Here is a 24,561-nt window from a genome sequence, read left to right as displayed (position 1 = left end):
TATGTAAATAAAAATATCTCTTCCGGTCTCAACCTCTCCAGGAGCTGCGGCCCAAGGTGCAGACATGGCCAAGTCCAAGAACCACACCACACACAACCAGTCCCGAAAATGGCACGGAAATGGTATCAAGAAACCCGGATCACAAAGATATGAATCTCTTAAGGGGGTAGACCTCAAGTTTCTGAGAAATATGCATTTTGCCAAGAAGCACAATAAGAAGGGCCTGAAAAGAATTCAGGCAAACAACGCCAAGGCCATGAGTGCTCATGCCAAGGCTATCAAGGCCCTTGCAAAGCCAAAGGAACTTAAGCCCAAGATGCCAAAGGGTGACAGCCGCAAGCTTGATCGCCTTGCCTTGCTAGCCCATCTCAAGCACGGGAAGCGTGCTCGTGCCTACATGGCCAGGGATCACAGGCTTAGCCGGCCAAAGGCCAAAGCCCCAAACCAAGACCCAGGCTGCAACTCCAGCTCCAGCTCCAGCTCCGGCTCCAGCTCCTGTTCCCAAAGGTGCCCAGGCCCCCAAGGGTGCTCAGGTCCCTGCAAAGGCTCCATAATAAAAGCCTCTGGGTGTGAGGACAGAAGGACTGGTGTGACCCCTGAGCCCCTGTCTATGGGAACTGGTATCCTCCTGTGCTATTTGTACACATAAATCCAGAGGCAGGAAAAATAAATAAATAGATAGATAGATAGATAAAATAAAGGGCCATCAATAACTAAAAAAAATTAAAAAAGAAATAAACATGGAAAAATTATAAATATCTATTAACTTAGTTTAAATTAATAAACAACCATATAACACAAATATATTTTTTCTAAGAATAACTATATTTTCTAAAAAAAATTGTGAGAATAGTGGCATTGTTCTACATTTTTATAATTATTTAATATCTGGCTTAGTGATAGCCGAATTCTCATGGGTTTCTGCATTTGTTCTGCTGCAATATGTGTTTTGCTTATGTATATAAAGTCTGATCTCACAGAAATGTATAATTGGAAAGAAAAGAGCATTTTAGTGGACTTTTCAGATAACTATTGATATTCTTCTTTGGCACTACACCAAAACAATATGGAATTTGAAACCATATCAGTGAACTTTTCATGTTTTGTTACATTGAAACCCATTGATCTATGTTGCACTTGAACTCATCTTTTTACTACTGTGTGATTGTGTAATAGTATACCTAGGCCTTCTGGAAAATATTGGCTTACTGAATACTGCAAACCCTCCAAACATTTACACATTTTATTATTTGATTGTTAATACATAATATGTGTGTATAATATGTTGTTAATCATAATATATGTATTATGTATTAATATCACCATTGACCTCATCTGAGAAGCCTTAGTGGGAACCTGTCAATCTCACAGTGGTCTTTTTTAATATTTATATTTTGGTTGTAACTGGACGCAATATCTTTATTTTATTTATTTATTTTTATGTGGTGCTGAGGATCGAACCCAGGGCCTCTCACGTGCTACGTGAGTGCTCTACCACTGAGCCACAATCCCAGTCCCTCACAGTGGTCTTGATTTGTGCCAAAGTACCAGAAGTTTTAACCATCGTGGCTTTTGCACCATTAGTGCAAATGATTGTCAACACAACGTATAGGCATATCACATCATAGTACCATCATGAAAATATTTTTGGCTCCATAAGAACCCTAAAAGGGTTTTTTAAAAACCCCAGAAATTCTGAAGACCATATTTAAGAACCACTGTTCTAGAAATTTTAATGTTTTACCATCACTATTAGGTTTATGACCCACCTCAAATTAATTTTTTGCATATGGTAGGGAGTTGGGGTCTAGACTTTTTCCCCCTCTATGCAGATATCTAGTTATTCCAGCCCCATTTATTAAAAAAAAAACTATTCTTTACTCACTGAAATACAATGATACCTTTGTCATTAATCCAGTGAGTATGTGAGTCATCTATTTTTGAAATTTCTGTTGCCTTCCTTTGCCTACTGTATCCATCACCAATATCACATTATTTTAGTTAATAAAACTTTACAATAATGTTCTGTAATTTAAGTCTTTCCACTTTGTTATTGTCTGATTAAGTCTTCTTCTAATTTTATTTTTTAAGATGGTCTAGATTATACATTTACAGTTATATGGTTATTATATTACATATTATATAAATTTTAGGACCAATTTACCAATTTCTGTGTTAATTTCTTTGCTGTGATCAAAATACCTGACAAGAACAACTTAGAGGAGGAGAAAAAAGTTTATTTTGGCTCATGGTTGTAGTAGTTTAGTCCACGGTAGGCTGACTCCATTCTCTGAGCCCAAGATGAGACAGAACATCATGGCAGAGGAGCACTGCTCCCCTCATGGCAGCCAGGAAGCAGACAGGGAAAGGAAAAGGGGCTTCAGAGAAGATGAACCCTTCCAGGCCTCTCCCCTACTGACCCACCTCCTCCAGCAACACCCACCTGCCTACAGTTATCACCCAGTTAGTCCCTTCAAACTAAGATGGATTGATTATAACTCTCACAATCTAATCATTTTACCTCTGAATATTCCTGCATTAATGTAGTATTTTGGGGGGCTTCACATCTAAGCCATAACAGTTTCTAGCCAAAAAAATAATTTTTTCTGCCGTGATTTAATTGTAATTGCATGAATATGTAGATAAATTTGAGCAGAATTAACATCTTAATGACATTATATCACCTTGACATCTTTTGAGTCTCCTTTGATTTTTCTCAGCAACATTTTATAGATTTTGGTGGCAAACTTTATTTCTTGGTGAGGCACTGGCAGGGAAATGACAACAAATGTTAAATAGACTAATGATGAGCATTCATGTTTTGTTCTCAATTCCCAGGGCAATGTCATTAAGTATGATATTAACTGTAGGTTATGTTTTTATAGATACACTTTATCAGATTGAGAATATTCTTTTCCTATTTTGTTCAGAGCTTTCCCCAGGAATGAATGCTGAATTTTATCAACTGTTTGAGTTACCGTAAAGCTTTTTCTCTTTATTCTGTTAATATAATGAGCTGTGTAAATCAATTTGAAAAATATTAAAAATAACTTTGTGTCCCTGAAATAATCATCATTTGGTCACGATACACTATACTTTTCCAATGTTACTAGATTAAATTTGCTGACATTTTGTTTAGAATTTTCTTATTTACGTTTATTAGAGGCATCAGTCTATAATCTTCTTTTACTATCATATCATGCCAGAATTTGATGTTAAGGCTATCAAAATTATATTAACTTCTTAAACCAAGTTCAGCAGGATTCTTAATGTTTTCATGAATTTGGGTTGATGTTTAGACGAATATACCACTGAAACCACTTGGGCTTGAAGTTTTCTTTGTGGAAAGATTAAAACAAATAAACAAACAGTGTTACTCAATGGTAAAGCACAATCTTAGCATGCATGAAGCCTTGGGCTTAATTCCCAGCAAATCATACACACACACACACACACACACACACGAAACATTATTGGAATATAATTCACACACTATGAGATTCATCTATTTAAAGTAGACAGTTCAGTAGTTTTTCATTTATTCAGAGTTGTGTAACCATCACAACAATGAATTTTAGAACATTTTCATGATCCCAAAAAGAAACCTTATGCTCATTAGCAGTTAGTCCACATTTTTCTCCAAAACTTCTAACTCTAGGTAAACACTAAGACATTTTATGTCTCTATAATCCACATATTCATCTGCTTGCTACATAATTATTAAAAGAAATGTGTTAAAATTTACAATAACAAATTAAATTTGTCTAATAATCCTTTTGGTTCTATTTTCCTTTATATATTTAAAAGCAATGTCAAAAATGCATTTAAACTTAGAGTTTTGGGGAGATTTGTTCCCTTACTTTTTCTTGTTGTTTGTGTGTCTACCCATTTAACAGTAAGGATATGAATAGAGTTTCTACCCCGTGGACTTATAGTGTCCCTGAACGTTTCCAGTACCTCACCATTTAGGGAGAAACAAATAATAACAACAAAAAATGCAAACAATATACAGCATTAAACCAAATTGTTCCTGCTCTGACACCTACAATGTTAATTGTCACAATAAATAGAAATTATATGATCAGTTATTGCCTACAGTAAAAACAGTAACATCCTAGTCCTCAAAATACTGATCCATGAAAATTAACTGACTTCAAAAATGCTGTAAATGGGGAAAAAATAAGTATGCATATGTATAAATGTTCATGAACCATTAAGGTTACAATTAAATACAGAGAGAAAAAAAAAAGATCTCCATGAAAAATTAAAGAGTTGTTTCCCTTGGAGTTCAAAGATTCTCTGCTTCCCTTCTCAGCCATGTCAGGTGGGATCATCTAGAGTGTGATGCTTGCTTCACCCTCAGGGTGGGGTTGCTGGAATGAGAGTGGTAATCCATAGGCGGAATTCCTGGAGGTGGGGTTTAGGCTTAGGTAGGCTCCAGTCTGTTTGGTGAGTGCCAATTGGAGATTTTAAATCAGCACACCTCCAGAGCCCAGCAATTGCCAGTCCACGCTGGAACACTGCACCCCAAGAACCTCCCCTGGATTCCTCTTCTGCAGTGGAGGAAAAAGCCAATTCTTATTCTACTCCATCACCTGCGGACCTTGCATTTCCTGGTCTTGGGTTCAGTCTCCAAAGTCAAGATCTCCCTCCCCTGCCCTTTCAAATTCCCAGTCAGGCACATCTCTCGCAGAGGGTACTGCTAACAGCCAGATTAAAGGGGGACAGGAGAGCCGCAAGCTTCCACGACCAGTATTTCCCTGTGTAAATCCCTCTACACATTTGATTTTCTTCTGGACACTCAGACACACTCTATGTCATGCAGTGTGGGTTTGCCAGGCCTTTATTTCTGGCCAAACTTGGGTTTGCCAGGAATCAGCTCCTCCAGGTGTTAGCCCCTGTGCTGCAGCTGAGAAATGGCTCCTTCCTCTGTCCTGTGCACACAGCTGAGAAAGATGAGGCTTTTTTCCCTGGACAAGGATATTGTGCAGAATGCCTTTCAGTTTATTCAGGCAATGTCTTTGATCTCTAAACTCTCCACACCAGACACACCTCATGCCTCCAAAAATACGGAATTAAAAAAAAAAAAATTCCCTTATCCCTCCACTTGGCTCACAGAAAAACCACTCTGGCTGGTGCCTAAGGCTATGGCAGTGGTGGTGGTGCTGGGGATTTCTTTCTTATTTTTTTATATCCAACCTCCTGAGTCCCCAATCTGCTCTGAATGTCCAGTATTAAATTCCAGTAAAGCCCCCCACCCAACCTTTTTTTTTTTTTTTCACTCACCTTGGTGAGAAGCTACCTATCTGCTTTCTTGTTTTCACACCATGGAGCAGCCAGGAAAGCAACCCTCTCTATTCTGCCATCTCGAACACCTCCCATCTTGAACAGCTCCCAAACTTAAGGGTTTTAAAAGTCTTCTAATAGCATTGAGCATTTTATTAGAAAATGTCTCTTTTCTAATATACTTCTTGCCTTAAAGTCTTTCTTCTATGTGGAAAAGTAGTATTGATTCAAGAAATCACTGACAGCAAGATGACATTTGAATAAACCATTAACACATGCCCGGGTGAACCCAATCAGACACCTAAGCCCTACTCAGTTCTGCTATGCTGATTACCTCACAGGCTCCACCCCTCTGATCTTCCACCATTACATCCTTTACCAGGAGGAGCCACCCAGAATCAGTCTTCTGGCGTGATTCAAAAATCTTATCAGCAAGTTTCTGCGGTATTCTTATCCTTATTGTTTTCATATCAACCTCATTATATTTATACTCCAAGTCTCTCTGTCCTTCCCCTCCCTCCCTCTACGAAGACATTAGAGAGCCCTCTTTCATGTGATGGACCCCCAGGGGCTCCTCCCACTTTTTAAGTTGCATATTCCTGAATAAGTAGTAAGCCTTTGAACTGCTTGTGGTCAATGGCTCTCCTGTGCTGTGACATCCAATGGCTTTAAAGGGGAGGAATGGGAGGGAGTAGCAGATCCAGCAGCAAAGTTAGATCATAACACCTTGGTTTTAATATAGCTGTGTTTATTTCCGTTAGTGTTTACATATCTTATGTACCTTTTCCCCATCCTTTTACTTCATCTTTGTTTTCTTATAATTAAAATGTGTTCTTTTTTTTTATCTCTTATAAACAACAAACACAAAGCTAATTGTGACTTTTTCAATTTAGACTAATTTTTTTTTAAATTTTAAATAAATTTGTTGATCTATAATAACATAAATACTAGTTTTAAGTCTAACATTTTGCCATTGGTTTTCTTTTCTTTTTTTTTTTTTTTTTTTTTTTTTTTGTACCAGGTATTGAACCTAGGGACCGTTTACCACTGAGCCACATCCTCAGCCATTTTAAAAATATTTTATCTTGGGGCTGGGGATGTGGCTCAAGCGGTTGCGCGCTCACCTGGCATACGTGCAGCCCGGGTTCGATCCTCAGCACCACATACAAACAAAGATGTTGTGTCCCCCGAAAACTAAAAAATAAATATTAAAATTCTCTCTCGCTCTTAAAAAAAACGTATTTTATCTAAAGACTGGGTCTTAATTGAGTTGCTTAGGGCCTTGCTCAGTTGCTGAGTCTGGCTTTGAACTTTCAATCTTCTGCCTCAGCCTCCTGAGCTGCTGGGATTACAGGCATATCCCACCATGACCAACTTGCTATTGGTTTTCTTTTTCTTTTTTAAAAATATTCTTTTTAGTTATACATAGACACAATATCTTTATTTTGTTTATTTGTTTTTATGTGGTGCTGAGGATGCAACCCAGTGCCTCACCTGTGTGAGGCAAGCACCCTGACACTGAGCCACAACCCCAGCCCTGGTTTTCTATTTTCCCTGTTTTGTTCTTAATATATCTTTTCCTGATTTATTTAAGTGTGTTACTCAAATACATGTCAGATTCAATGCATTTATTAACGAGTACTTTTGTTTTTCCCTTTAATCTTCTATTAGCCTTTTGTATTACCTCCCTGTATTATTATTATTATTATTATTATTAGTAGTAGTAGTAGTAGTAGTAGTAGTAGTAGTAACACTAGAAATTATGATAAACAGACTTGACTTATTAGAACATTTACCTTCAATTATCATTTTTGCTTTTCAGCAGTGAAATATCCCAATACCAAATTTCACTCCACTCTTTACTCTTATTTTGTGCTATTATCACATATTTTACTTCTACATATCCGTAAGCCTTATAAGCCTATTAAGCCCTCGTACTCTTTTACACTTAACTTCAATTTATCCTTTCAGCTTCTCTCCATTACTGTTCTTCATTTTCATCAGGGATCATTTTCCCTTGAACTGAATAATGCCCTTTAAATTTCTTCTAGTATCGGTCTATGGATAAAAGACAAGATTGCTCAGATTTTTATATATATATATATATATATATATATATANTATATATATATATTTAAATATATATTTTAGTTTTGAGGGCATTTAATTTATAAAATTATAGGTCAGCAGAGTTTTTTTTTTTTAATAAATACTTAAATGTCATTCCATCCGGATGTGGTGGTATGCACATGTAATCCCAGTGACTCAAAAGGCTGAAGTAGGAGGATCACAAGTTCAAGCCCAGTTTGGGCAACTTCAGGAGATCCTGTCTCAAAATTTAAAAAGACAAAGGCTGAGCATATATCTCAGTGGTAGAGCACCCTGGCATCAGTCCTCAGTAGAAGAAGGAGAAGGAAGAGAAGAAGAAGGAGAAAGAGGAAAAGAAGGAAGAAGAAGGAAGAGAAGGAGGAGGAGGAGGAAGAAGAAGATAGAAAGAAAACAAAAAAGAAAGTCATTCCATTATCTTCTGGCCTTCACCATTTTTTTGTGGTAAAGTCAGAAGTTTTACTATTCCTTTGATGGTAATGTGTCCATTGTCTGACTGCATTCCAATTTTCCCTTTATTTTTAGGATTCAGAAGTATGATATGAAGTGTAGGTGTAGCTTTCTTTGTATTCATCTTACTTTGGGGTTGCTGAATATCTGAAATCTATACTTGATATCATTTATGAGTTTTGAAAAATCTTCAGTCATTATTTCTCTAAATATTTCTTCTTTCCCATTCTTTCTCCTCTTGGGGATTTAGTGATATGTATGTTGGATATTTTGACTGGTTCCAAATTATTATGGTTTAGATGTGAGGTGTCCCCTAAAAACTCACATTTGGGACAATGCAAGAAGGTTTAGAGGTGAAATAATTGGCTTATGAAAGCCTTAATTCAGTCAGTGAACTAATCTCCTGCTGAGTGGTAACTGAAAGTAGGCAGAGTGTGGCAGGAGGAGGTGGGTATGGGGGGCAGACCTTTGGGAGATATATATATTCCTGGTTGATCAGAGCGCTCTCTCTCTCTCTCACCACCATACCTCTCTGCTTACTGGGTGCCATGTTCCCAGCTGCTTTCCTCTGCTACACACTTCCACCATGATGTTCTACCTCACCTGAGGCTACAAGGAATGGAGCCAGCTGTCTATGGACTGAGACCTCTGAAACCATGTGCCCTGAAATAAACTTTCCCTCCTCTAATCGTTCTTGTCGGGTCTTTTGGTCCCAGCAGTGAAAAAGCTAACTAAAACACACATTATCTCTTGTATTCTGATAATATCTCTTTTCTAGTGGTTTCGTCTCTTTGTGTTTTGATATTTTCTGTTGGTTGATGTGTGCTTTGCTATAAACTTGTTCAAGGGTTTAAAAATTGCAATCCTCTGTAAAAAAAAAATCATTTTTATCTTATTTTTTTCAACTTCTCCAGCTTTTCTTCTATTTTCTTTAACATATTTATCAGCTTTTTTCAAAGCCCATCTGTGCATCTGGATCATTGATGGACCTACTTCTACTATCTGCTTTTTCTTCTGCTTCTTGCTCACATTTTCCTGAACATACTATGTTTTTTGGACATTGGTAAACCCAGCCTAATTCCCTCTTAAGATCAGGAGCCATCTTGTCAAAAATTATAAAAGATTCATTTCTGTTTTCTGTAAAATATTAGGATTTTTATTTGGCCTGGCCTTATTTTGATGTTTTAAACTTGCTTGAAATGCCTGCCCATGCCTTGAACTCACCCCTGTCTGGTTTTCCCTGACCAGATAACAACCCTCTCTGAAACCCTAATGGCACCTCATAAATTCTGATGTTGGGATCTAAATTTACTCCCGAAGTGCTGAACCATTTAGACCATTAACCTACTACCTGACTTTGAATTATGCTTGTCAAAATCCTGTTATATCTATATGTTCTCAAGACACCCCCCTTTGTAACTTTTTGTGCTATAAAACTGCGCTCCACGGATTTTGGGAGGGACAGTTCTGGCTGGTTGGAATTACAAGCTTGCTTTAATTTGATTTAAAATTGGAATCTTTGGTCTTTTCTTTGTGTCATGGTTTAATAGACATCATACATAAAGAAACTGTAAAGATTGAATTTAATGTTATTTTCTACCAGAGCAAGTTCACACCTTTGTTTGGCAGACAGAATGTTGAGCTGGGTGAAAGCTGGGGTGCAATTTTACTTAAATTCAGTTCACATCTGGTTTCCAATGTCTCAAGGGTAAGAACTGCTCCTTCTTGCAGGAATTATCCCCTAACTGTCAGGAAACTGTGGGAGTTTTCACTTGCCTTTTCAAACCATACTCATCAAATGTCCCCAGGGTTAAAAAGAAATGCCACAGATCTCAGCTTATCCACAAAGGGCCTTTCCCTCTCTGAAATTTTGTTTAGATAGTCTTCTTATACTTAATGGTGTTCAATGCCTTTTAAAATAAGATTGTTTTAATTTATCCTTTTGTTCCATTTGTTATAGTGAGACTGATGACCTGCCACAACTACTATCTCCTACCCAAAAGTAAAAATCTCTTGGGTATGTTTTTAAAGAGATATGTTATTTAAATATTTTTTTTTCCTCAAACATCTAACTAACCTGGAAAATTAACAAAACTGTAAAATATACAACTACCATAACTTACACATTAATTTTAGGGAGATAGAATTCAACAAAGTAGTGACATCTTTGCAGTTTAGATACCCTTTATGACATATTAGACTTTATTCTATGCTATCTCTCTGGGAGGTAATGTACAATGGTAGAATGAACATTTAATATTTGGCAGCAGAAAGATTAGTTTTAATCTGAAGTCAAGGAAAATGTCATGAATTTTAATTTCCTGGAGTACATGTGGGAATAAATGACTTTGATGTTATTATTTTACATTTTTTAATATGTTAGGATATATTTTATCCATTCATAAGACCACGCATAAGTGAGACCAACATCTGAGTATCTCCTACCCAGGCAATGGAATACTAACACTTTTGAAGCATTCCTTCATACCAGACTCCTAGCCTTTCCTAAAATGTATTCATTATCCTGAATTTTGCATTTACCATTTCCTTAATTTATCATTTTTACTATACCTGTCAGCTATTTCTAGGCAATAAGTTGATTTATAGGCATTTTAACTTTGTATAATTTTATCTAATACAAATTTCTCTCAATTTTTCCCCTCAAAAATCATGTTGTATTAACTAAGTTTTTGTGGGTAACTTTAGCAATAGATCTTTTATCTCCAAGTTCTGTGTTTCAGTTTTCTCCACAGAAGAGAGTTAAAACTGGATTGTTTCTAAATACTCTTCCAGAACTGAAATTCTAATTTTAATTTTTTATAAGTATAGGGATATATAGTTTGTTCTAACAACATGGTTCTATCATAATTATTATTCATTATTTATTTGAGGTCAATTGATTAGGAACACAACCCCTATAGAAATGTATCACAGAATTATTTTCAGACATATGGAAAATTTTTAAAGATTGTTTGAATATTTCAGTATGGAAGACAATAGGTTTGAAGTGGCACATGCAATGATCAGAAACAACTGAATTCACAATGCAAAAAATGCAAAGTTTATTTTCTTAAATAAAATACTATATTCATATCTATACAAATAATTATTACAACCATTAAAATGTTACATTTAACAATAAAAATTTCAAAACTTTAAACAAGAGCATGGTTCAGAATATTCACACCCTAATACAATGCATTTGTAAAAAGATGTCAAAATAAACAGGACCCATTCTTATTTACAACTGTAGGACAATCCTGATCTTATTATACATATCTGCTCTGGATTCCATTAAAAAAACAAATTGATTTCTATTAGAATTACAAACCAGGTGATTTACAGAAATAGGACACAATGCACAGCAGACACTGCTGGCATAATAATAGATACAAATATTACACTATTGAAGCACTAAACTTAGCTTTTATCTGATGACTGCCGTACAGTAAGCTTCTCACCCAGTGTATCTATAAATAATTTGTGAAGGAATTATGTTCTCAGATTTTTCAAACTTTTTTTTTCCAAAATGAAAATATATATATATATATATATGTATAGATATTTATATAACCTGCTGAAAGTGGAAGCAAATCTTTTCTTCACAGTAACACAACTGCAGCATCTTAAGCAACACTGTCTGGTCCCTTTCTTCTTGGAAGATCAACAGTTTAACTTCCCATCAAGGTTACCACTCTAGTCAAGCCCAGTGCCTCGGTACCTCACAGATGAAAGTGATCTTAAGACTTCAGGGGTGGGAGGGCAGAGAGCTCTCAGAAAAGTGAAGAAGGGATTTAAATAGATCAAACTTTAAATTCCTATGGCATAGTATGGTGTATAGCTGTACATACAACTAAGCAAAAAAAAAAAATAAAGATCATCTTTTTAAAAAACATGTTACATTACAAATCAAATTACTTTCTATGTCTCATGACATCTCTAGTGAGAGATTATGTGGTCATTCAAAGTAACACCATTGTGGATATGATGCCCAACATCTTCAACTTAACTCATGTTTATGAAGCAATTGACCACCATATGCCAGAAAAAGGTTACAGTTGATAGTTTGTGCAAATCCAGAAATAAGGATGCTAAATGACCACCATATATAATCTCTGTGTTTCAAAGGAGTTTTGCTACTAACTAGTTTTTGTTTTGTTTTGTTTTAACAAGATCAACTTTGAAGATGGCTCAGAGAATGATAAGGCAACAGTGAGAATCTATTGTACTTGCTTCTAGGAGGTGTTTGATTACGCACCTTGCACCATCCTGGCTGGTCCCTTCTATCATGGAGAGGGTGATGATATATTCCAATATCTGGTCTAAGGACCAGAGGCACAGTTTTAGGTAAAATGCAGTATTAGCAGAGAGGCATTGGGAAAGAGATAGAAACTCTGCATCCAACAAGGTCCTCAATATTTATGCCAAGTATATCTGAATTGCCTCAATCTAAGTTTGGTGATGCCTACAGACTCATAGAAACACTCTCTAGGTTTCACTCTTTTAGATAAAACAACCCAGGAAGAGTGAAATGCAGAGAGTATAGTTAAGTCCAAAAAGGACCCTTTTATGTAGAACTCTGGGGAAGGAAAAATTGTAACATTCAGCCAAAAAGGCATATCGGGAAGAAACTAATTTCTGCCTTTAATTTGCATATTGGTATCATAAAATCACCACTGAGATCAACTCCACACCAGTTTATCTGGTCATTGGTTATTACTATTGCCCTTTAGATGTACACAACCATAGATGCATTACCTAAGGCAAAGGCAGCACTTATCTAGATAACAGAATTGCAATGACTTCTAGGCTCCTCAGGAAATCAACCCAAAGCTATTTCATTTTGTTATCACCTTTGCCCTTTCTTCATTCCACCGTGGGAAAAAAAAAAACAAACAAGTCCACCAAACCTAGGGAAGAGCCATATGACATATTGAAATATTTTAGATCAAATTCTGAACTAATACTGTTGTTGCTACTTAAGAGAATAGGAAGAAAGAATATGGTTCCCAAAGCCAAAAATTGGGAATCACTAATTTGGAAGTATGACTCACTCCCACAAACTAATCTAATAGAACCAATAAATGTTTCAAGGCAAATGAATAGTTAGTTATCCTGCTAAGGAAATGACCAGGCTCCTTGTCCCCTATTTGATATGGAACAGATATAAAATAATAAGAACATAGGTACCTATGTAGAAAAGAAAGGAGAAAGCTGAGATGATGCACATTAATAAGTCTTTCTCAAAATTTTAATATCACTTCCATTAAAATGCATGTCCACAGTTTTTGTAGTATAAGTTTTAGCCTCTCAATGAAATGACTGATGTTAGAAGGCAAGAACAAGATAAATGAACTATCTTTAAAATTTTTAAATGATTTTGTACTTTAATAACATTGAGTTTTTAAAGTTCAACATAACCTTGACTTATGACTAGAAGTTGCTGTGAAACAATATGGCCTTCCTTCCCACAGTTTAGATATGTTAAATTTTATAAATCATGATTACTATGGAATTCTCATCCTTACTTAAAAAAAAGTGCAAATTCTTGTGTCCCAAAATATCTGACAATAAACAAAATTAAATTTCCTGACGTGGCATAAAACATGACACATCCCAAAGCAACCTGTATTTTCCAAAAAATAAATACTTCCAAAATTAATTTATTTCATCTATGATTTATATATTTAACAAATGCAATGACAAGGTTTATACATGAGGAAAAATCTAAAATTTTTCACTTCATAGAACTTATTAAATGTTGAGAAGAATCAACTATTTTCTTTAACTGATTCTATGTAATCAATAATGCTAAAAGAGAAATGATTCAATGACTCTCACTTATGATTCAGACATCTGCGTATTTTCAGAAGTTGAAAAATTATTTGTGGAAATAGTTTAACTTTGTATATCATGTGAGCAAGCCAAGAATAACATTTCAATTTACAATAGCCAAAATTGACTGCATTTTCTGCCATTCCTGTACCAAAAGATTATATACTGATATCACTAAGTCCTATATAACAAATTTCCTGCTCAAAACCATGTACCTCAATTCAAATACTTAATACTGCTGGTAAGTACTCATGCTTTAAAATCAAATAAGAGTACTTTGGTGTGAACACTCAGAATTGATCCCATATATAAAATGATCTCTAAGATATATATGCTTTTGTCCATAAGATAATTAAAGTTACATATAAGCTGGAGCCCAAATATTTGCAGATAGTCAAACAACAAGCCTTTCTTAGACTCATTCAATATCAGTGTTATATTCTTGGAATAAAAGTTCTGAGGAATGAAAATGCTATTTCTGAATATAGATGAACAATAAAATACAATCAATGCAATAGAAATAACTGAAAGTAACAGATTTTTGAGCCCTTTGAACTGCAACGTTTAAACTGAACTCTTCATCTGGGTGTGGTGGAGAGCCCCTAGAGAAGCTACTTGCAAAGGTGGGGCAGGAAGATCTCTTGAGCCCAGTAATTTGGAACTAGCCTGGGTAACAAGACCCAATCTAGAGGTGGAAGGGAACTGAGCTTCACCATGGCCTGTTACCTTTGCTCCAGTTATATACAGAAGCCTCTAGTTCTACAGAACTCAATGGCCACTTTTATGTGGGGGCATGTGTGAGAGGGACAGGCAGAGAAGAAGGAGGAGGGGAGGAAGAGATAAATATATAGAAAACTGCCCTTCTTGAATTGGCAGATTAGCCAGGCAAGTGGCACAATCTTGTAATCCCAGGTACTTGGGAGACTAAGTAAGGATGATCACAAATTCAAAGCCAGCCTTAGCAACTCAGTGAGGCTCTAAGCAATTTAGTGAGACCCTGTCTCAAAATAAAAAATGAAAAGGACTGGGGATGTGGCTCAGTGGTCAAGCACACCATTAAATCCCCAGTACTCCCCCCTCCAAAATTGGCAGATTGAACCTTCCAAGTACTAAAAAAAAATTGAATATTAAAGCTTAAAATTCAGAGAAATAAAAAACAAGTTGTAGATCTTGCTGTGTTTTTTCTCCAAAAAGTGTAATTGCTGTGTTTATACATTTTTATTTAAGTAACTTATTCATGAAGTTCTCCTATTTTCTCCCCAAGACCATTTTGAAGGGAGGCAGTACAGGTTTCTATGGTTTATGCTGTTTCTTTACTCCTGGAGACTGCTTTAGCAGGCAGCAGAAACAGATGGTAAGGTTTGGTGAGAACAGTGAAGAGGCATAAGTGACCATTTCAGTCTGCAGAAGAGGGATGCAGGAGGTAATTGCTCTGACCAGGCCACAGGAGGCTTTGTTAGGATGGAAATAAATGCTGGTCCCAGGTTTTACTTTTTTTTAACAGAGCAGACAGAACAATTTATATGCATTTTCCCCACCTCATTCCATTTTGGGCAGAATATAACAACAAAAAGTCATAGTTTAACAGGGTTAAAAAAATCAGCATATCATTTACAACTGTTTTCTTAGGGTTTTGCTCATTTGTTTTAGTTCTCAAAATTCAACGCATGTTTTAAAATTTATTATTAAATTCCTGGGTGTTTTTATTAAAAAACCTCACCTGCATCAAGTTTTTCTATACTTTAGCAGGTCTTAATTTCCTATTTTCAGATGGCAAACCTATTGTTTTCTCAAATTTATTTACTTGATAAATAAAATTGTATGAATTTATTGTGCACAACATGGTATTTTTAAGTATGTATACATTGTGGAATAGTAGGGACCAGTTTATACTTTAAAATCTGTCTGTTTTCATATATACTCTCACATACACACATGGACATATATAAAGACTGTATTTTTTTGAAGCACCATTTCACATTTACCATCAAGAGAAAATATTGAACCAATACACCTTCTCATTATGATAATTCTGTATAAAGGATAATAATGCAATATACAATGCCTTATTTAAAATATAAATATTACTAAATGAAAATGCTGAGAGAGCTTAAAACTCTGTTCAGAAATATTTTTTAAAAGTAAGACTCAAATGTATCTTTACAAATAAATGTAAATATTCTAAATGCATGACTTGCTGATCAGTCCTAATATTTAAATTAATGGAAAAGAATTTATTTCAAAGTCAAATAAATGAATGAAGAGAGAACACTAAATCAAAACTCAATTGACAAAACACCAATTGTTAATGACTCCATGAAAAACTCCACTATATAACTGCTTTTATCCTTATGGCCTGATGCAAAATACAAGTACGTGATGGAGAACAATTGTGTCCTTTACTTTTTACCTTTCTATTTTTAAGGCTAATTGTCTGGGAAGACTTTTGCTTTAAAGATCCTGGCACATTAAAGTACAATGTGGCTCCCTATTTTGAAGAACAGATAACTTATGAATAATTAGAATCAAGAAAGAAGACTCTCCCTAAGCCAAACTTTGGGATGAAGGCTTATTAGATAATTAATTTATCTGCTATCTGCTTGACTGTATGGACATTTAATTTAACATCAATTCAACACCGTTTCAGCTGAGAAATTTTTTTAGATGTTGACCATCCATCATCTGGTTATGAGCCATTGGCTTTATCAAGTTGCTTATGTTTTGAATAACAACTCAACTATTTTAAAAATTACCAGTGACGATGCTTAAAATCTCAGTCCCTTCCTACCACTCAGCACATTCCAAGGTGAGGTCCCCCAATTTTCAGTTGACTTATATTCAGGGAATATAAAATTACAAATCAAACTTGGAAATGTCAATATGCTTGAAAGCTTGAAACATAAAAAACACTCCATGCACTTAAAAAAAAACATAATTTGTTTTTGACAAATTTTGCATGATCTCAGACATGGACATGGATCCCTACATTCAGAAGATAATTGAAAATTGATTATACAAACACACACAAAATTCCTCTCTTCATGTACACGTACATGTACGTGTGCATGCACACACTTTTATAATCTCACTCAAGACCTTTAATATCTTCACATTTAGTTTATCTATATTTAAACAGCTGAACTGCAATCATGACCTAAAATATGGCTTATGTTGTGGGCAGGTCTGTTCGAGGACTGCTTGGAAGAGTCAGAGGCAGAGGAGTTTGCTATTGTAAGCAAAGGAGACATTGCTGAGCCATCAGGAAGAGCTGTTGCTATTTCTGGAAACAAAGATGTCATATTAAAATTGGATAAGTGAGAGTTGGTCATGTGCATTGGTGGCATATCAGGGAGTAAAGGAAAACTTGGTTGAGCAAAGCCAACAGGTCTGGGAGGAGATAAAATTGATCCAAATCGGTTATTCAAACTTCCACTGTTAACCTTCTCTGTGCTAGGATTTGAGAACATTTGATTAGAAAAATAAGGGATTGAAATATCATTGGACAGTGTAGGATGAGCAGGAGAATATGGGGGATAGAATGAAGGTAGAGTATTTTGAGGATCTACTGGAATGAGGGCTGGAGTTCGAGTGGCACTGGGCTGCGTAACCTGTGGAATGAAAGAAGTATTAGCATTTATTGGTGGATTCATACCACCCTCAGGAATAAAAGGAAAACCAAAATTCTGTGATAGCGTATGCTGGTCAGGACCTGAATTATCATTAGGGACTTGTGGACTATCAGGCATGAAACGAACAATACTTCCTCTCTTCTCCGTAGTGGGCTGTTGACGTCCAAGAATCATACTGCCACTAGTAGAGAGAGGAAGATGGGGAAGACTTGGATCAAAGACATTACTATGCCTTTGGTTTCCAGAACGATTCCTCTCAGGTTGACGAATTTTGGAACCACTGCTATCTTGCAAGGGATGTCTTGATCTCTGGGGAACTGAAGAATTAGCTTGACGTACAGGAGGGCCTTGGTCAGCATTTCCATGAGACACAGATGGGTGTGGCAAAGCTGGCCTTGCAACCCCATGCATGTTGGTTGTGACAGGAGGGTTCATGTGGCCCTTGGTCCCATGACTGTCAGTAATCCTCATGGGGTTGGACTTCTGTACAGAAACATTGGGACTTGTGTTTCTACCTTGAATATCTCCTGAGGAAGAGGAACTTGAAAAAGGAATATTCAAGGCGTTGTTCCTTGTGTTAATTGCACCTAAAGACATGTCACAACTTTCCCTATTCTGATTCTCACTCTCTCTTCTAATATGGACACTTTCATGAGCTGGAGGACAATTATATTCAATTGCAGAGGATGGACCACACTGTGTATTCCTCTGATGTTCTGGGAGTGATCTCTGGCTCCCAATGACCTGATCACCAAGATGAGGGGCAAGCAAACTCTGCATAAAACTTTGGTGACATGTATTTTCACTGTCCCTTGGTGGGATAGCATTTCCTGTTGGGATGCTCTGAACTGGTGGATACGGTAATCGCTTTTGCCGGTCGATCGGTGGTGGGCCAGTGTTTTGACTAATCCGAAAAGCCTGAGACTGCATACTCCTCAATGAAGATACAGGGTTAACTATTTCATTATTTCTTGAAGACTGTACTTCAAAATTATTCTGGGGCTGTTGACTGGCTCCACTTGGTTTAAATGTCTGACAATCAGAAAGGCGAATATCTGAGGCAACAGTATGGTCTACACGACCCTGCATATTATGAATAGCCAAGCTTTTATTCCTGGGAACATCAAGATAGCTTCTCATTTCAAGCTGATCTGAAACTCTGGAACCCTGAATTGATATACCCATTCTCTGCTCTGAATTAGAAGATGTCTTTCCAATGAGTGCCTCAGCAGAATAACTGGAAACGCGATTTCTCTCTGGCCTGTGTGGAGTACAGGTCATATCTGAAGGTCTTGTTACAATACTCGATTGGGACACCATTTGCTGCTCCAAGCCTCTTGATGTCAAAAGCCTCTGCATTGGATTATGCCCAGACACATGTTCAGAAGAAATCCCTGATCCTGGCTGTCTGCTTCCAACGTCCTGCTGCTGGTGCATAATATCTTGATTGAGGTGGTTTGGGGGATGGCTGTGATGGTTCCGGCTAGTTGAAGGGTTTTCACAGCTCTTTTCTGGCTGGGAACTTCCAAAGTGTTGCTGCATCTGTTGCTGCATCTGTTGATGGTGGGGATGGGGCTGGCCACTCTTGGGTCTGGCTTGGTCAGTTCCATGATGCTTTGGTTGTAAGGAAAGCTGAGAGGCCTGATTGCCCTGAACGAGATTCCTTTTTTTCTGCATCTGAACTTCCTGTTGCAGAGTTCTCTGTTGGTGCACATTATGGGGCTGAGAGTGAACAGCACTCTCTGCATGAGGTACGTGATGCTGCAGTTGATACAAGTGATGCCTTTCTCTTAATTGCCCTGCTTGCTGTTGCTGCTGCTGCTTGATGTACAGATGGTTACTGTGAAGGTGAGATACACCTTGAGCTGGAACATGCTGTTGCAGGGCTTGTAGATGCTGACTTGCCTGGGTTTGCTGCTGCTCGGCAACTGAAGGCTGAGAGCTACACTGAACTTCAGCTTGCCTCAATGCAGGGGACACAAAGTTGTTACCAGGTGGAAATAATCGTGTAAGGCCATCTCCATGTGCTGGGTTGCTAACAGGCACAACTGAGTTTGAAGAATTGGGAGGGAGCTGACTAACCATCATTTGAGTTTGATCAGAAATGCTGTCTGGAGTTCCACTCATTAGGGACATGTTTTCAAGTCTGAGGGGGACTGGTTGACAATGCTTTTGACGTTTGGCTGAAGACAGTAAAAGGTCATCTTGGACAGTGCGCTTAGCAGAATCTTTTCGGCTTTCGTGACTTGGCTTTAAGAGGGACTCTTGAATCTGTGAATTCAGTATGGTATTATTCATAGTACTTAGCTGGTCTTGAGAATATTCTGTCATCAGAGGTGGTCCAGGAGGCTGGCTGCTGTAGGAGCTAGAAGAAACAGTCAGATTAACTGTCGCAGGAGCAGTTGTTTGCTCTGAAGGTTGGGACAGACTTGCACAGCTGACTAACGGATGGCTGATACTGCTCTGATGGATGAGATTATTCACACTTAAACTGGTGAGGCTTGGTGGCTGAGAAGTTGAAACCTGTAAGGAACCATTTGATGTTTTAATTCCTAGAGAGCAACTTGGTTTTTCAAGGGGCCTGTCCACTGTTACTTCAATTGAATCCTGAGAGTTAAGTTCATTTGGTGTTGCTTCTGTCTGTCCTGTGCCATTCTCTTTAGGGATCTGTGATTTGAAAGACTGGTCTCCTTCTAAAGATGATGCTTCAGAAGGCTTTGAAGTACCTTCCCTTATATCAGCCTGAATATCAACTCTTCCCTTCTCAATGTTGTGATGGCCAAAAATAACTGTTGCTGCAAGAGCTACTATATCAGGTTGCCCTGCAAAGGTATAGCTGTCACATGTATTAGTTGAGGTACTGCTGGTCACATCTTCTCTAGTTGTTTCGGGAAGCATGGATGCAACTGAAAAACTGCGAGTACTTCCAGAGCTGGTTGATGAGGGGGAGTCAGCTTGCCTACTGGTGAGCAAAGAACCATTAATAACTTCCTGATCAGGGAGGCAGGACTGATGCTGTGGTGGATCTCTATCATCGTTGTTCATCAGTAACAGTTCCTGCTTGGGGTGTAAATCAACAGTTGAATCAATTATCTTAGAATTTTCTGAAGAAAAGTCAGGATGATCCATAGGGTCAGAAAGAGTTGATTTCTGGGGGTCTTTTTCTTTAGCAACATCAGATAGTAATGTAGTTAACCCTTGCCCCTTTAAGAGACCTGCAGTTTGCATTGTATCAGATGACTCTTGCTCCATCCTGCAAGGTTCAGCAATGATTTCTACCTCAGAAACACAGTCAGTACTTGTAGTCCTTGTGGAGGATGACAAACCAGACACCTGAGAAACCAAAATCTGAGGATTTGGAGATGGAATCAATACATTGGCTGAAGTACAGGATTTGGTAGCATCTGATAATGCTAAGCTAGTTGGTGGTTTATCCTGAGAAGTCTCTCTTTGCAAAATGGGGGTAGAATCTTTGGATTTTGCTGGGGCTACTGCACAATGTTCACTTATTCCAGATTCTTGGGAGGATGAGCTAGACTCTTCTGCTGAGTTAGATTTGGATACAGATTCAGGTATTACTGATTCCGAATTTAGCATGTCCAAAGAATGTGAAGCAGAAACACTTCCACTATTTGCCTGGGACAGAGTGGCAGGTGGTAGCACAACAGGAAGGCTTTCCAGCAGTCCAGGAGTACATGATGGCTCTGCTGAGCTTTCCATGTTGGGGCAGTCTGACTTGCCCACCTCTCTGACTGGATTCAGAGGACATGTGGGTTTGCTAGCTGCTATATGTTTCTTGGCACCTGGCTTCTTATTTAATCTTTTTGACTTTGTGGTAGGTGGCAAACAAGCAACAGTGTTCATTGAGGAAGTAGTCACAAGATTAAAAGTACCAGGGGGTATGGCCGAATTGTCAGTTGTCATGGGAGGTGCAACAGTGGTTGTTAATGAAACACAGTTAGTTGGGGAGGTTTGACTATTTGCAGCAATTTGAGGATTGGCAGGCTGGCTAAGAGATAGTTGTACACAGCTCTGCCCAGCCATCTGTGAGATGCTTTGATTGAGGCTGGCCAAAGCACCAAATGTATTCAGGGCAACATTGGTATTTGGATCTTCGCTGGTGGTGGGTTGAATAATTTGCATAGGGGTGTGATTTGTAGTTCCTGATGAAGACATCACAGGCTGCAAAGCAAAGAGCTGTCCATTTAAAGAAATGGTTTGAGGCTGTTGTTGGTTTGACATGGTAACAGAAAAAGTCTGTGTTGAATTAGATGTTGACAAAGATGAAGGTCTTGGTAATATATGGACAAGGTGCTTTCCTCCAAAAGTTTGTGGAGTTGAAACATTTTGCACTGAATGATTAGACCCAATTATAGCACTGGCTCCATTGACAGGGAGTCGAACAGAAGCAGGAGGTGGAGCAGAGAGGAGTGGCAACGGGTTCTGATTAGCTGCCTGGATAATGACTATCTGTTGACCTACTGTTTGGTTGGGAACCTCTGCCCTCACCACTGTGGGGCATGGGGTAGTGCTGGGGGGCTGAAGAATGATAACATTTTGATTAGCTGGAGTTGCATTAACAGCTGACCCAACTGGCTGAGCCATCTGAATCACTTGCATTGCTGAATTCAGTGGAAGGATATTTTTTGGTGGCTGAGATTTAACTTGTGGCTGGGCAATTAGTGGCTGCATAGGTAAAGATGGACAAGAAGGCAAGGTTACAACTACTTGCTCAACTGATAACCCATCTGTTGGAAGGGAATTATTTAAGTTGATGCCTGTAGCCATGTGTCTACTGTGGTTGCTTGCAGTGGGGCTAGGACCAGACTCATTTAGTACTGGAATCACAGTGGAAGATGGTGTCTGGCTTAAGGGCTGAATAGTGTTTCCTGCCAGCTGCAAAGTAGTCCACGTTGTCTGTGTGTTTCCAGCTGAAGAAATTCGCGTAAGGCTATTAATGTTTTTCAAATCTGAAGCACTAACACTTGAAGAAGGCAAAGAACAAGAAAGAGTCCAACCACTGTCCAAAGGATTTGTAGAAAGAGTGCTTACAGGAGTAGTAGTCTTCCCTACTCCAGTGGCAGATGGTGCCACCACTGAGGTTGTACTTGTCGAGACTGTGCACTTGCTAACACTCACTGGAGAAGAATTACCTGCAGATCTAGGGAGCTGGGAACAGACTGCAGTGGTAACTGAAACAACAAAGGTGTTTTGAAAGTCACCTCTGAAGTTCTGTGTACTCAGACAGGACTTGGTTCCACGGTGCACTTTAGTGGCAGGTGCTGAGGAGTTTGGGGGGACACTTGTAACACAAGGGGCTGTCCTCTTTAATAATTTAGGGCTCTCTTGCCCATTATTAGTTTCAGAAGAATTTTGATCATTTAGACCTGTGTGCAAAGACTGATGTTGGTGAGGCTCAGACCCAACTGAAACAGCAATTAGTGAGCTTCCAGTGGCACCAAGCACACTTGATTCACTTTCAGAGGTGGAAAGCTCAAGAATATTTTGAGCAGAAACGGTAGCAGGAAGACAAAGAGGAACAGGCTGGTTGGCAGCCAGTGCAGAAACTGTGGTCTGATGCCACGGCTTGTTTTCAGAAGGGTAAACTCCAGAAATAGACACAGGAGTCACAAGATTGCAAGTCCTCTGCACCGGCACCACATTGGCAGTTTGCTTTTGTAAATTATGACTGACATTAAAAGTTATCCCCTGAACAGCTGTCCCCTGGCTGTTTCCACCAGGCTGACTCCCATTGGAATAAACAATGATATTTTTTTGAACTTGGTCACTTGGAATAACAACAGACACCTTTGAGTTTTTAAGATTTCCTTTCCAGTGGATTGTGGGGTCATCGTACAAGCATATATCATTTGCTTTCAGTAATTCAATATATCGGCCATTTTCTTTTTGGATTTCTTCCAGTTGTTTCCGTAATTTTTTAATTTCTTCAGCTATAATTTTAAAAATAAAAATTAAAAATTACTAGTGAATGTTAGTTTTTACAATAACTTGAGAAAGAACTGTATACTAAACTACTGAATTCTAATGCTAGCATTCTAGAAACCTCAACTGAGAATTCTTAGCTCTTTGCTAATACAAGTTCTTTCTTCTCTTTAGAATGGTACTCAAGCTCCTATCCCATTCTTTTTTTTTTTAAAGAGAATTTTTAAATATTTATTTCTTAGTTTTCGGCGGACACAACATCTTTGTATGTGGTGCTGAGGATCGAACCCGGGCCGCACGCATGCCAGGCGAGCGCGCTACTACTTGAGCCACATCCCCAGCCCCCCTATCCCATTCTTTTAAAAGTATCTATCTTTAAAGGCCAACCACTGGAAAATAACTTATAAGGCAGAAATCTCAAAATTCTCAATTGGAAAATTTCCAATAGAGTAGCTATGCAAGTAAAGCAAAGGAAGACTTATTGATATAATGATAACATGGTAGGAAACTTACACTGAAAATGCCTATAATACCATTTAAATGCTGCAATAACTAACATGACTTGCGGTAGTACCAAATAGGTCCTTATAAATGGTTTGAGCTTTCATTTTACCCTCTGAAACAAACAATGGTGACTGAAGTGGGAACGAGAACATATCAGAAGTAGAGTGGTAGAGTATCAAAGAGAGTACCAGCAATGGAACCTGCATTTTCCTTGGTAGGGCCAAGGCAGGTGCACTGCTGAGCAGTGAAGACACCTGCTATACCCCTCTCCTTTATAAGAGAGACAGCTTTACCCACAGGTCCTACGGGGGCAGTGTTGGTTGATGGTATTTATACTCTTGACTCCTTTGCCTGATACATCCCCATCTGCCTTGTCATAGTGGTAGGTATTCTTATCCTTGCCCCACAAGACTCATGTTCTAGGATGTAGCCTAAAATGAAGAGTTTTATTTCAACAAGGATGACCTGAGATTGGCAGATCATATTTGTCAGGTACTTAAACTACGAGACAAATATTAGAATCTTAAAGGATAATTGTTTGGCATAGTGGCATGTGCCTGTAATCCCAGGGACTCAAGAGCTCTGAGGCAAGAGGATCACAAATTTGAGGCCAGTTTTAGCAACTTAGTGAGACCCTATCTCAAAATTAAAAATACAGGCTGGGGTTTGTAGCTCAGTGGCAGAGCACTTGCTTAGCAAGCATGAGGCACTGGGTTTGATCCTCAGCACCACATAAAAATAATAAAAAATAAAATAAAATAAAGGCATTCTGTCCATCTACAACTACAAAAAATAAAATTAAAAAATA

At 38.0% G+C, this 24,561-nt stretch overlaps 2 protein-coding genes across 2 annotated transcripts in view; one reads left to right on the top strand and one right to left on the bottom strand.

The window, feature by feature from the left end:
- LOC107136309 (60S ribosomal protein L29-like) lies at positions 1-667 on the top strand. The gene is given in 2 exon segments (XM_048803293.1): positions 1-430; positions 432-667. Coding segments are annotated over 2 exon segments (489 nt in total). The 5' UTR covers positions 1-64; the 3' UTR covers positions 555-667.
- Positions 668-11,367: 10,700 nt separating this feature from the next.
- The window catches only part of Usf3 (upstream transcription factor family member 3), a 46,342-nt gene continuing 33,148 nt past the window's right edge, over positions 11,368-24,561 (bottom strand). The window contains exon 7 of the mRNA XM_015478505.2: positions 11,368-23,257. Coding sequence (XP_015333991.1) covers positions 16,806-23,257 — 6,452 coding nt within the window. The 3' untranslated portion in view covers positions 11,368-16,805. The remainder of the gene's footprint in view (positions 23,258-24,561) is intronic.

The sequence above is a fragment of the Marmota marmota genome, unplaced genomic scaffold (genome assembly GCF_001458135.2).
Source record: "Marmota marmota marmota unplaced genomic scaffold, marMar, whole genome shotgun sequence".
Taxonomy (NCBI): Eukaryota; Metazoa; Chordata; class Mammalia; order Rodentia; family Sciuridae; genus Marmota; species Marmota marmota.
This window is presented reverse-complemented; position numbering and strand designations above follow the sequence as displayed.